Source organism: Sceloporus undulatus, chromosome 3, assembly GCF_019175285.1.
Source record: "Sceloporus undulatus isolate JIND9_A2432 ecotype Alabama chromosome 3, SceUnd_v1.1, whole genome shotgun sequence".
Lineage (NCBI taxonomy): Eukaryota > Metazoa > Chordata > Lepidosauria > Squamata > Phrynosomatidae > Sceloporus > Sceloporus undulatus.
Genome location: NC_056524.1, coordinates 201,207,156 through 201,221,815, shown reverse-complemented (window position 1 = coordinate 201,221,815; position 14,660 = coordinate 201,207,156). Strand labels below are relative to the sequence as shown.

Below are 14,660 nucleotides of genomic sequence, written 5' to 3'. Positions count from 1 at the left end.
CCAGAATAACTGATACATCTTACAATGCAATCCGTTCTTGCCCTTATATTTTGTTTGTTATGTGCCATAAGTATGGCTTAGCTATGGTGACTTTATGAATAAATTACCACTAATTTTTGTTTTCTTTTTATTTCTAAAAAAATGAATTTTGTTCTAAATATCCAGTTTGCCATGTATAATAAACTTGCAGTACTGCCTGAAATACCTCACATGCCATAAAGACTGCCCAAAGAAAGTGCCAGTGTCTGGTTTCAAACGACAGAAGGAGGAATGAAACCAGGAACAATTCTGTTGTGGTACAAATGGCTTCACACATTGACCTGAATCTTGCTGGTTCCAATTGAATCAGTGTTGAATGACTAGTACACTTGGTAAATCTATTGATTCAGTGGGTCTACTCTAATTGAGACTAATAATAGGATTCAGACTCTTGTCTGTAAGTCCCACAAACAAACATACATTTTCTATAAAGCATAGCACAAAGGACTGCATTGTTTTCAAAGAGATGAAATGCAACAAACCAAACCCAGGCTATGCACATTTATAGTAATAGCTGTGTGGGAAGGATGTATGTCACTGGTTATTTTTATTGCTCCTGGCAAATAAATAAATAAAATAAATAGAACCAAATTTCTTGCTTTGTAGAAATATCTCTTCTGAAATGCTGAGTTTTTGGTTTTTATATTTTTTATTTTGGATACCTGTATATGCATATGTGCAATAATGAGATAACTGGGACCCAATTCTGACTAGAATTTATTTGTATTTCTATTACAATCTTATCCACATGCCAAGGAAATTGTATGCATATTTTAATAGTTTTGTGCATGAAACAAGCGCTTGTATTCAGAACCATCAGAAAAAAAGAGTGTCATAATTAATCCACCATGAAAAAAAGTTGTTTTTGGAGAATTTTGGATTTGGAATTCTGGTAAAGGAGAATCAACTTGGTAATGTAAATTCAATATTATCTTTTTTTAAAAAACCCATCAGGTCTTTATTTCTAAATATTTTTTGAAATTAAGAAATGTCCATATCAACTTTTATAATCTGTATCTTTTATATGTATATGTTTGTATTATGTAACAGGACTTCAAAATTGAAATGGCATAGGTGACAGTGAGAAAATGGCAGTGGTGAAGAAGATGTTTAAATGCCAGCCCACAGAAGTCATGACCATCAGACAGAGAACAGGATTTCTACCTTATTGGAACAGATAGGTAAGGTACTTTTCTTTTGAGAGATATGGGTAGAGTTTTCAAATTTACAAGATAATATTAAATTCTACAATTCTATTAATACAAGGACCTCAAACATGGTCAAATCAGAAATAACTGCTGAGTCTTCACACGTTTTATAAAAAATAAAGATTCATAGAATCATAGAGTTGGAAGAGACACGCAAGGGCCATCCAGTCCAACCTCTGCCTGCAGGAAATCTCAATCAAAGCATCCCCGACAGATGGCCATCCAGCCCTGTTTAAGACCTCCAAGAAGGAAGTTCCATGCACTCCAAGGGAAGTGTTCCACCGTCGACCAGCCCTTACTGTCAGGAAGTTCCTTCTAATGTTGAGGGAGCTCTTTTCCTGTAACTTTATCCATTGTCTTGTAAAGTTCGGGCACGGACTGGAAAAGGTAAGGAGGGTGGGTGAGATATCTTTTATTGCCCTTGGGATGCTAGCCCACTCTCAGTCCAGAATTGAGCGTTCAAGGGGGGGGGGAGCTTTTCTACCAAGTCATTTGTAGCAAAACAGTGGTTGTTCAATCAGTCCAGGTTTCATCACAAGGCAGCAGTCAGTCCAGCACAGCAGGTTCAAAGGGAAAATGCAGTGGGTTTATGGTTGGTATTATTCTGTTTAATTTATTGTTGTTTTAACTAGTTATTGTGGTTTTAATTAGATATGCAGTTTATAACTTTTTAAGGGGGGGGGAAATATGATTGTTTTATGCTGTATGTCATTTTAATGTTGTAACCGCCGGATTGGTTTGCCACAGGGCGGTTATAATAATTTATTATTATTATTATATTATATTATTAAAATCCAAAAGAGTATCCAGGTCCAGGTAGAGTTCCAGGCAATCAGCAACATACAAGGCAACAGGAGGAATCTCCCAAACAGATGGATGGTTGTCATCATATGGACTGAGGGAGATACTGGGCTCTTTCTAGCCCATCTGGGTCTCACATGTGCTCCCTGTTAGCAGCTTGCTTCCTATCTAACTGCAGGGAATGCCATGCATCTCTTTTTCTCGTGTCTTTGTGAGTGTAGGCACTGATAAGTCTAGCTTGGGTAGAGGGAAACAGCTTTTGGGACCTTGGTCCTGGCACTGGCTGCAGGCTCGCCTCCAGGGCCTGCTGGAGTACTACAGCCCTGAGTCTCAGCCTCTTCTTCAGATTCAAGAGGACATGTGGGCAAGACACTAAATACATCTGCTTATATTTAGCTACCATTGCAAAGTACTGGGTGAAGGGGGAGAGAGCTGTCCAAAGAAATATGCTCCAGCTTGGCCTCAGATTGGCATGATGGTGGTGGGCAACATTCCAAGCTGAACCCAGTGAAATGGTGCAGCGGTGTCTACATGGGCCTGCTAGGCCAACACCACATCGTCTGCATGGCCGGCCACTGCCACTGTCACTTCCTCATTGACAGAAGCTAGAGCTTGTGGATGTCAAGTCCATAAATATAATAGCAGAGCAAAATGTGTCCCTTATAAATGGAAAATCAAGGTTTGCTATCTGGAATTTATACTTTTTGGGATATTTTCAAGCCGTGGATGCTTGATCCGTGGATAAGGAGGTTGACTGTATAACTGTGAGGGATGAAAGCAGGTGTTTAGCTTGCTGAACAATTTAGCTGTCTTAAAAGAAGTATTTTTGGCTAAACGGTTTTCTAAGAAACAAGAAACCTAAGTCTCTCAAAAACTTGTTAAAGCATGAGCTTTCTGGACTATAGACCATTCATCAAAAGCATGAGAGTTTACACCATGTCGTTATGTACTATACAGTTAGATAGAAAGAATGTCCAAGCAGTGAGGTCGGGGGGGTTCAAGAAGCAAAAAGAGCTGACAGTGAAACTGCTCTTCATAACAGCCTTTAAGAAACTGTTCCGGGGTAAAGAAAATTCTACCTTGAGAAGAGAAATAGTGTTTTGTTTTCAGTGAGAATCAACCACAGCAGAATAACTGATAAATCTTTGGGAGAAAGCCTTAGGTGTACTTGTACTATTCAGTTATATTTTTCTTACCAATAATTGCCATGGCTCCCAATCTAAGGAATCCTGATATTTGTAGTTTGGTGAGGCTTCTCTGCTACATCTCCTAGTCCAGAGGAATGGACTAAAATCCAAGCTTTATAAACTACAACACAACAGGTTTTCGTACTATGGAGCTACAGCAATTAAAAGCACTATCAAACTGATATAACACTTGTATTTTTAGGAAGACCTTGTAAAATTTGTTTTGGAAACTGAAAAGTTAGTCTCAAAAGAATTTTTCAGTTTTGCCCCAGCCCCTCCCTTACCTTTATAATCTTGAGAAAGAGAAGACAGCACTGCTTGAAAAAAAGATGATACAATCCTGTTAGCCTCTTTACTGAAAACTTGTCTCCTTTTCCGGGACACGAAATATCTTCTCTGCTCAACAAACAGTGTGACATTGAAACAAAACCAGTCTGGCCTCAAATCAAACAATGCCCTTTGTGTGATTCTTCCACCCCTTAACTTTGAACTGTGCCAATTTCCTCAATAGTATTGAACACATTTTAGAATGTTTTATATACAGCGTATTTTAAGTAAGGACTTGTAAACAACATAGTTTAAAAAAAAGTTAAAAGTCAGATTAGTTGGCAGATTCCTCCCTCCTCTCTCACTTCAAGAAAGTGACTTATGCCATTCTTCAGAGTATTATGTAAATTTTAATTCTGGCCTATAGACAGAGAAATAAAACTCTCTGAGAGCCTAGCAGTTTGCTGCCAACGCATAAACCTACCCTGGTCGAGCTACCTGTTTTAAGAGCACGGTCTGCTCACCAAAATGTAAGTCACGTCAAGTTTCCTACGATCCTGCTTCCCATTGATAACACAGAGCAAAATGTAGTGTTGTGCACAGAGTTCCATGTCCCCAAATCCAGTCACATGCTGATTTCCCCATCCCTGTCATCCCCAACCAGGATGCATCTACACTGTAGAAATAATGCAGTTTGACATTAGTTTAAGCACTGTAGCTTCATTCAGTGGAATCCTGGGATTTGTAGTTTTACAAGGTCTTTAGCTTTCTCAGCCAAATAATACTGGCCCTCACTAAATGCACATCCCGATTCTGTAGGATGGAGCTATGGCTTTTAAAGTGGTGTCAAAAGTGTGTTATTTCTAAAGTGCAGAGGCACTCAGGCCTTCATGCATCAGCAAAATGCATTGGACATAACATGACAGAAGGAAGTGCCTTAGTGATTTAATAAATTGCTTAATTAATGGGTAAGATTTATTAACTTGATGATTCTATTTGAAGAAAGCTGAAGCTTATAGAAAGCTTATTTGGGTAACTGGAAAAAAATAAATATCTTTGCTTTTGTTGTGAAAGATTTATGACTGGTATTTGAGACAGGGCTGGTAACTCCCAGATGTCATTGAACTAGGGTTGCCATAGCACCAGTGTTGCCAACAAGCCTCGAAGATAATTCCGGCAAATGTCTGTCCAAAACCCCTGAATCCCCCCAGATCACACGGATATTCAGTCACAATTCCCAGGAAATTCCATAATGTTAAAAGGGCAGATGTTTGCAATAACGTAAATATGCCTCCCGATGCGAGGCCAGGGCAGACCATTATTGGTGATCAATTTAGCCAAGCCTGAGGTGTTGTTTCAGGGAGTCCTTGTATCTCTTCTTTGGGGCACCCCTCTTACGCTGACCCGTGGCGAGTTCACCATAGAATACTATTTTTGGGAGGCGATGGTCATTCATCCTAAAAACGTGTCCTGCCCAGCGCAGCTGCGTCCTCAATAGCATGGCCTCAATGCTGGTGATCCCTGCTTGCTCAAGGACAGCAACATTCGTCACATAGTCAGTCCAGTGTATATTTAGAATTGTGCATAAACAGCGCTGATGAAAGCGTTCAAGGAGTCGTAGGTGTTGGCGATAGGTGACCCATGTTTCAGACCCGTAGAGGAGACTAGACAGTACAATGGCTCTATAAACACTGATTTTTGTGTTTCGCCTCAAGTGTTTGTTATTCCAGACTCTTTTGTGAAGCCTTCCGAATGCACTATATGTCTTTGCTAATCTGTGATCGATCTCTTTATCAATCTTGGCATCTGAGGAGATTATGCTTCCCAGATAGGTGAACTGCTGGATGGACTTAAGCACAGATGTATCTACAGTGATGTGGGGATGGTAGTGTTCTTCCTGAGGTGCCGGCTGGTAGAGAACTTCCATTTTCTTCAGACTGACTTCCAGTCCAAAGATCTCTGCAGCTGTTGCAAAACAAGATATTAGGTGCTGCAGAGCTGCTTCCATATGGGCAACAAGGGCAGCATCGTCTAGACAGTGAAGTCTAGACACCTAACAAATCCCAGAATTCCATAGCATTGAGCAATGGCAGTTAAAGTGGTGTCAAACAGCTTTATTTCTGCAGTGCAAATGTTGTTGGCATCTTATTGATTAGTCCTAACTAGAGCAGGTATTCAATCAGTTGTTGAATGGCGAGTCAACACATACCGTAAGTAAATCTCTTTGATTCACAGGTTCTATTGTAGTGGGGACTAACAACAGGAATTAGGCAATTGAGTGTGATCCTCAGTGGGATTATCCTCAGTGTGAAGCTCCCCACTGGCAAGCAATGGCTGGTTTCCCCCCACTTCTCCAACTACTTTCTCCATTTTCCCTAATTCCTATAAATCTATGAAAAACCACTTCTCCCATTCTGTTAGGAGGATCTCTTCCCTACCATCAATGGAAAGAGACCTTCTATCTAAAGGAAGCCTATATAGTCCTGTTAGACTGAAGAAAAGTTAAGTGTATAGGAAAAGTTCTGATTGGAAGCTGGATTCTTTCACTATTTTTAAATGAAGTTCTAAACGAAACCTAGATTATCTGTCTCTCTTCTCTATTATGTTAATAAAAGAAGAAAGGCACAACTTTGATTTCACAACTTTATCCTATCCATTACATTAAAGACAATGGCACATGATTATGTATTCTTTTTAATCATTTATTCTTTATTTTCTTTATTCTCTCTCTCTCTCTCTCTCTCTCTATGTATCTATCTATTTGCATGACTGCATGATTTACCAAATAAAATATCAATTTTTAAAGCAGGAAGATTGTAATTACTCACTAATGCTGCCCATTTTAAATCTTTTGTTTATTATAAAATTCATTAACATTTTCTAATAGAGCTGTTTAAGTAGTAGACCCAGGAAGCCTTCTTAAATGACATTCTCTCAGCTAAGATGTGAGTATAGATGCATGGGTCACGTCTCCCTTATCTGAACTGCTTGGAGCCAGAGGTGTTTTGGATTTTGGATTTTTTTCCAAATTGTTTATTTATTTATAGGATTTATATCTTGCTTTTCTCCCAAAATGGGATTTACAGTGGCAAAATTCTAGAATACTTGCATATACATATATACATCTTGGAGTTGGGACTCAAATCTAAACATAAAATTTATTTATGTTTCATATATACATCATAAGCATAATCCAAAGGTAATTTTATCCACAATATTTTTAATACTTTTGTGTATGAATCAAAGTATATGTACCTTGAACGATTAGAAAGCAAAAGTATAACTGCCTTAGCCACCCATGTGGACAATGTTGGATTTTGGAGTACAGTATTACAGATTTCAGAATTCTGGATAAGGGAGACTCAACCTGTATTTATTATGGTAGAGAGAAGAGGAAGGGTTCTAGGTGTTCCCTTAAACTTGTCACACTACAAAACATTCACAAGATTAGAAAACACTTCTCACAGTCATTAAAAGTCTGGCCTGTCGTACCTCATTTTCATTTGTGTCTGCTGAGCCCGGAACCATATGTCTCCAGCCCTAAATCCATTTTCTACATTTTTGTCCCCCTCTACCTCTGAGGAGCTCAGGATGCTGTAGCTAAACCTGCCCCACTCCCACTGCATTTAATTTCACAACAATCCTGTGTGCCAGAGTTTGTTCTGTTTATCTGAATGGCAAGAGATGCTGTTGCTGGGATCAAAACAGGAACATGCTGATTAAATACTCTGATTTGACATAATATGAAATACGGCCAGGTTTTCACAGAGCTCAGCTTCTCTTGGAACGGAAATCATTGTCAGTATAAGCACTGATGCAAAACTGAATAGCACCTTCTTCCTTTCTCTCTTATTCTTGTTTTGTTTTTCCAGATCCTTGCAGTTCCCACCCTTGCCAGAATGGAGGCACGTGCATCCAACAGGGTTTAGAAGGATACCACTGTGTCTGCCCAGCTGGATTTGGAGGAGATGCTAATTGCAGTATGTTGATTCGTTTTAGGCACCAGTGCTTTGGTTTTTAATGTGTCAGGACCATCAATCAGTTCCCTAAAACAGTTATCATAATTGTGTTTGTGTAATTGTGTTCTGTATAACATGGGAGAGCAGAAAGGGATAAAGGTTCAGAGGCTTGATTAAAAACCAACCAACTCAATCATTATGTGCTCTGGATGAGAGTTATTTGTTTTTACTTCTTTTTTTTTGTGGGGAAGACCTAGCCTGAGGCCTCCATTCTTGTGACGTGTAGTGAGACATAGGTCTTACTGAAGTCTGTGAAGTCCCTTCCTATTCATAATCTTAGATTCCTAAGGATTATTTATTTATCTAGTTGAGATGTTTGTATACCACTTTTTGTTTTTAATCAGTTTATAATATTGTATGAAAAATACACAAGAGTACTACCACATTCACTACACCCCTCCTTTCTCCAGTTCATATAATATTGTATGGTCATCTGTGAGCCATCTCCACTCCTACTCCAAGAGAAAGGCAGCATATAAACTAACTAAAATTAATTATTTAAAACCCTAATAAGCAAAAGAAAAAAAAGGAGGGGGGGGGAGATAGGACAATAAAACAGCAAGAAAACAATAAACAGTAAAACATTTCATTATAATTGCTGGGGATAACTTGGGTTAGCATGTAGCAATGTCCACTGGCTCCTGGGTACTCTGTATTTTAAGCTTCTTGTTCTGCTTTCAACTAAATTTCCTGTGTTATTTTTTTACTTTTTAAAATTCCAGCACCAAAACTGAGTCTTGAATGCAGCGTGGACCTCCTTTTTCTAGTAGACAGTTCTTCCAGCACCACCCTTGAAGGATTCTTGCGCTATAAAGCTTTCCTGAAAAGGTTTCTCCAAGCAGTATGGAGTGCAGAGACTTCAGGAAATATGGGTGTAGCCCACTATAGCGACGATGTTGAGATGACTGTCAGAGTTGGGGACTACAAAGATCTGCTCAGTCTGGTAAAAGCCATTGATTCCATGCTGTTCAGTGGAGGGAGCACTTTGACTGGTAAAGCTTTACGGCATGTTACGCAACATGGCTTTAAGAGTGCACCAGTTTTTGCTGATGTTCCCGACGACCTCCCGCGTGTTGTCATCTTGCTGACAGATGCAAATGCTCAAGATTCAGTGGTGGAGGCAGCCAAGTACAGCAGAGGCCAAGATGTCTTCCTTATTGGAATTGGCAGTGAATTTTTGAGAGCAGAGCTAGAGGAAATTACAGGGAATCCAAAGCGAACAATTATCTACTCAACACCACAAGATCTGTTTAACAAGATCACTGAATTACAGAGAAAAATTTGTAGCATAGACAGCCAAGGTAAGTGTTCTAGAGAAGGATGCAAGACTAATTGATATTTCAGTGGCTTCTGCTGGTTGGCAGGACAACTTAGGGGTGGTTCCCACTGGCTGATACGCCGGGATTCAAATCGAATCCAAGGTGAGGCGTTCCTATTGGAAACCGAATTAACTCTAGAACAGTTCTAGAGTAACGCAATCTTTCCCACCTACAATCGAATCGTAAAGCGGTTTAAAAATTTGGAATCGGCTTATCTATCTCATTAAACCGCGGTTTAAAAAATAGAAGGTCGAACACTACATTTTTTCCTTGATCGGGATCAGGATTCGGAGCATTTCAATCAGGAAAACTAATCAGCCTTGAAATCGGCTTAGCTGGATGGGCAGAGCGGAGTGCAAGGGGCTGGCTCGGAGAGTCCGCCCGTTCATCTGTCACCACATCCGTCGTTGGGCTGTCGGCCATTTTGCTTCCCTACACCCTTTGTCCGCGGTGGTCTTTCAAGGATTGATTATTTTTATACTTTTAATGGTTTACAGGCGCTTTAATCTTCTTCAGCACTTAAGCGCTGAAGTCCCGGCCCGCTCACAGCGACTTCTTCTGCAAAAGGACTCTTAAAGGCTTCCCCGCGGTGCGTAGGAGTGATGAACACCATTTGTCAACGGACGAGGGGGGGGGACATAGAGCCTTCCTCTCTTCTTTCCCAATCTGCTGTGTGTGTTGTGTGTGTGTGCATTGCAAACACCATTTGAACGGAGGAGAGGGGGGAATAGAGCCTTCCATCTTTCTCTTCCACTTAACCTGCTCTGTGTGTGTGTGTGCCATTGAAACACCATTTTAATGGAGGAGAGGACGATGCGGGGGTGGGATAGAGCCTTTACACTTTCTTTCCCAAATGGAACCTCTGCCTTCCTCCTCCTTGATCCCATTTCCCCAACCTGGAAAGAGGAATTTTTTTTTGGAAAGAGTGACTCCACCCTCAACCTGGGCTTTCTTGGAGCTCATAAAGGATATATGTCCGGGAAAAACCCATACCCATAGTTCTCGGTAAGGAGCTTTCCCAAAATCGCTTTGCCTTGCAGCCCATCTATTCTACTTTCAGTCTGTTTAGCCAGTGTTTAAATCTCTTCTATCTATCCATCCATCTGTAATGTATTCGTCTGTCTCTCTGTCCTGGTCTAACCATGAAGTATCTATCTACCCATATTACATCTATGCAATCCATCCATCCTATCCATTCCATCACATCCATCTGCCCATTAATATACTTGTCCAGTTACATCAGTCTGCCCGTCCAACCATGTAATCTGTCTGTCTGTTTCTGTCTGTCTATCTATCTAACTATCTATTAATTATGTCTATCTAACTATCCCATCTACTATCAAGACTATCTTTCATCTTTTATTGTCATATCTCTCTCTCTTCTTGTCTATCTAATTATCCGTCTATGTCTCTGTCTAGCCAATGTACCATCTATTCGTCGTCTGTATGCCCTCTCTCTTCTCTCTCTCTCTCCTCTCTTTCTCTAGCATACGTAATCGCCAGCGTGTTGAAAGGGTTTGGCCCTGGATTATGACTCTTTGGTCACCTTGGGCCAGTCCCATCTCTCAGCCTCTGGTGATGGAAACAAAGCCTGCTTACTGGATACTCTATTCTATACTCCATATTCTTCGATAGCTCTGCAGTGATTGATATTTCACTTACTGTTTGTCGTTGTGGTGGTTTTATAGGGATTTTCACATGTTTGTCAATAAAAAAGACTTATGCTTTGTTTATATGTTTTATTCTTAAGTCATGGCCAGTTTTGCCGGTTAGGATTTCCTCAAGTTGTTGGAGCAATTAATGGGTGCCACATCAAAATCATTGCTCCTGCTCATCCGGGTGCGCACCCCAAAGATTCAGTCTTTCCCAAAGATTCTTTCCCCATGGGGCGACCAAAGCGAATTTAGGGAACCGAAGCTCTTTCCAGAGGAACTATGGGATGGGTTTAGCAGGAAATCCCTGTTTCATGGCTCCCAAGACAGCCCATCTGAGACTTCGGTTTGGGAAGGCAAGGAGGGAAGGAGAAACGGCCCGTGCCAACTTCTCCTTCCCTCCTTGCCATCTCAGACCCAAGGCAGCGCTGCCTCGGTTTGGGAAGGCAAGGAGGGAAGGAGAAACGGCCGGTGCCAACTTCTCCTTCCCTTCTTGCCATCTCAGACCCAAGGCAGTGCTGCCTTCGGTTTGGGAAGGCAAGGAGGGAAGTAGAAACAGCCTGTGCCAACTTCTCCTTCCCTCCTTGTCATCTCAGACCCAAGGCAGCGCTGCCTCCCCCAGCCTGGGGTCTTTCTTCCAAGGCAAGTGCTTTGGGGAGGCAGTTTTCTCTCCCTCAACCATCCTTCCCCACGAATAATTGCAGGACTCATAGGCACTTTAAGCGCCTCCTCATTGGCTCTTTTATAACAAACCGTGAAATTTAAAAGTGACGTTATAATGACGTTGCTTTGATTGACAGCCCCAAAATGGTGAGTGGGAATGAAATAAGGCTAAAACCGGTTTATATATACACCGTTTTATTTGAATAGAAACGAAAGAGGATCACTTAAAGCGAATCAGTTGGTAACTGAGAATGAAGAGAAAAAAAGCGATTCGGAACGCGGGTTAAGACCAGGGTTATTTTGAATCGATTTAACTGATACCGGTGTATTTTAAAGCGTTGTAAATCGCAAGTGGGAACACTCCCACAAACAGGCACTGGCATTCTTGAAAACAAGGATCATGGGAGCAAAAAGTCATCATTTTTCAGTGAAGTTCATCAAGACTAATTTTCTGAAATGGAAAATGACTTGTTATTTGCAGAATAATCTTATATTTTATCTGACCTGTTCTACAAATGTACTTGACAAGTTGCTCAGAGGGAAATGATTATGTTCACCTTCAGAGGCAATATAATTCCCATGATTTTCTAGATGTACAATTAGGTTATTTCAAGTGGAAAGTTGCTGCCTGTTGTGCTGAGTAGAACTGAAATAATCTTTGTTATATTTCAGTTCTACTCTTCTTTAAAGGGCTAATTTTATCCTGGCAAAAACTCTCTGTGAGAACTAGCCTGAGATGTGGTGATGGGCCAAAGGTCATTTAGTAAATTTTATTTTAAAAAAAGGACTTGGTCACTGACCTTCAGATGTACCTATGTTTTGCCTTACAGTATTCCTTGCTCAGTGTTTATGTTTAGTACAACCTCAACTATTGCTATCCTGAGATGTCTAGATTCACCAGATCACTTTCTTTAGCCCCAAATAATGTCAGTGTGGTGTAGTGGTTTGAGTGTTGGACTACAACTCTGGAAACCAGGGTTTGATTCCCAGCTCATCCATGAAAGCCACTGGGTGAACTTTGGCAAGTCACATACTCTCAGCCTAACGGGAAGGCAATGGTAAACCTCCTCTGAACAAATCTTGCCAAGAAAACCACATGGTAAATTCATCTCACTTTCACCATAAGTTGGAAACAACTAGAAGGCACACAACAACAACAACAACAACAACAACAATGTCAAAATATCCATGGAAAATTAGAATTCTATTCCCTTTGTCCATTTTAAATAGGCTCTCCAACTATTCAACTAAGCAGTATAAATTCTTGAAAATCTAATACCTGCCTTTTCCTTCTTAGGCTGTCCAACTCAATCCCTGGATTTGGTGTTTGCTTTGGATTCATCAGGTTCAGTTGGAAGGGACAACTTTGTGCAGCTAAAAACCTTTGTCAGCAGCATGTCTTCCCAATTTGTCATCAATCGGGACGTGACACAGATAGGGCTTGTTGTCTTTGGGAAAAGGTCCCAAACTATTTTTGGACTGGACAGACATGTTACTGATTCAAGTCTCCATGAAGCTATCAATCAAGCTTCCTTTGTGGGTGGCTCAGTCTCAGTTGGCAGCTCCTTGCTGCATATTTATGATGATGTCTTGACTGTCCAAAAAGGCGCAAGGCCTGGTGTGAAGAAGATTGTGGTGGTGATTACAGGTGGAGCTGGACTGGAGGATGCCATAGTCCCTGCTCAGCAGCTTCGTAATAATGACATATCACTGTTTATTGTTGGAATGGGACATATCCCAACAGGCTCATTACTGAAGATTGCCGGTTCTTATGATAATGTATTAAGGATTTCTTCTTACAAAGATCTAAAATATAACGAAGGACTTATAATGGAAAGAATATGTGATGGTAAGATGGACTATTTTGACTTTCTGATCACATTTAGTACTCAGTGATGACAGTAGAATTTTTTTTTTTTTTTGGATAATAGGAATCTGCCCTTCCTACACCTTTCTCTGGTGTTTTAGGGCCAACTATAATTGTATATTGCCAAAACAATTTAAGTCCCAATTGTTTTTATAACAAATTGTATACTAAAAGGCCTCCCCTGGACCTAAAATGTCCCAGGAAGCAAAAATTAATAATAATAATAATAATAATAATAATAATAATAATAATAATAGCAAAATGCTTCTATTGCCTTTAGGATTTGTTTTTTAACCTTAGCGTAGGGGGGGGGGGGGCTGTGGATTATATGTGGCCTGCATGCCACATTTTACCCATCTCTGCCTTAAAAGAAGCACTTCAGCCTTTAAAAATGTGGAGAAGACATAACAAAAACTGCAAAACCATTTAATAATGGTAACATAAGGAAAGGGAAATAACTATCTTAGGAATTCTAGAGGGCCAGATTGGAACCCCAAGATTTGATCCTAGAGCCTGAGGTTTCCTATGACCTGGCACCACAGAGTATGATCTCCTGATTTATCTCACAAATAAATAAGACCTTCTCTCTTCAGTGGAATGTCTGTAATACAAGGAACTGTGTTTGTGGATTTCCACAGAAAAAAAAATGATAATACTTGCAGCAGTAATATATGTGAGATGCTTATCTCTTTGTGCCATGAAAGTCAACAGCCTCTGCTATGTTCTCTTGTATTTTATAGAGGCTAAGAAACCAGTGAACCTGTGCAGACCCAACCCTTGCATGAATGATGGAATGTGTGTTCCTGGGAATGGCAGCTACCACTGTCAGTGCCAAGGCTGGGAAGGACCACATTGTGAAAACAGTAAGGCTCACTGCAGAGTATTTCTGTTAAATGTTCCAAGCCACCCTTCTTGATGTCTTGTTCACATCTCAAGCTAGTGTCCCAGAAATTGTGAACTATCCCTGGAAGTCAGGATGAGTAAATTGAGGCTTTCATACTTTAGCCACATTGTGAGGAAAAATGAATCATTAGAAAAGGCAATGATGCTAGGAAAGGTGGAAGGCATTAGAAAGACAGGAAGATCATATACCAGATGGTTAGACTCAATCAGGGAGGACATGGGCCTGTGGGCCTGCAGGACCTGAGCTGAGAAGTTGGGGACAGGGGGTCTTGGAGTTGTCTGATCCTCAGGGTTACCATGAGTTGAAGTTGACTTGAGGGCAGTTAACAACAACAACTATTGGGATGACACACTGCAATCATCTTATGTTTTTAATTTTAATTTGCTCATGGGACCTGCTTCTGGAAAAAGAGGCATGTTACATTTTTACAGCAAAAAGACCAAATATCCTAGAGTGCAATAGACTGATTTGCTTTGCTGAACAAGAGGAACTTAGGAGGTGCATCTAGCCAATAGATTTATGTTTTTCCCATTGATACCATCAGCCACCTGTTTGGTGGGATTTGGAAGCATTGGAGGAAGCCTTAATTGACCTTCAGGAAATTCACACTGTGGGACTGGCTACTGGTTAGTGTAATCAAATCTCATTTTAAATGTTGGGAAAATGTAAAGTCTGTATTTAAAATTATTATTATTATTATTATTATTATTATTATTATTATTATTATTATTATT

At 40.3% G+C, this 14,660-nt stretch overlaps 1 protein-coding gene and 1 long non-coding RNA gene across 3 annotated transcripts in view; both read left to right on the top strand.

The window, feature by feature from the left end:
* LOC121924836 overlaps positions 1 to 1,195 on the top strand; it is a 10,024-nt gene extending 8,829 nt beyond the window's left edge. For both annotated transcript variants that reach the window (XR_006102735.1, XR_006102734.1), the window contains exon 6: positions 1,114 to 1,195. This is a non-coding gene — a long non-coding RNA (uncharacterized LOC121924836). The remainder of the gene's footprint in view (positions 1 to 1,113) is intronic.
* The window catches only part of VWA2 (von Willebrand factor A domain containing 2), a 74,803-nt gene that overhangs the window by 57,922 nt on the left and 2,221 nt on the right, over positions 1 to 14,660 (top strand). Inside the window, exons 12-15 of the mRNA XM_042458491.1 lie at positions 7,333 to 7,482; positions 8,244 to 8,822; positions 12,453 to 13,004; positions 13,763 to 13,885. Of these exons, the coding sequence (XP_042314425.1) occupies positions 7,333 to 7,482; positions 8,244 to 8,822; positions 12,453 to 13,004; positions 13,763 to 13,885 (1,404 nt within the window). The remainder of the gene's footprint in view (positions 1 to 7,332; positions 7,483 to 8,243; positions 8,823 to 12,452; positions 13,005 to 13,762; positions 13,886 to 14,660) is intronic.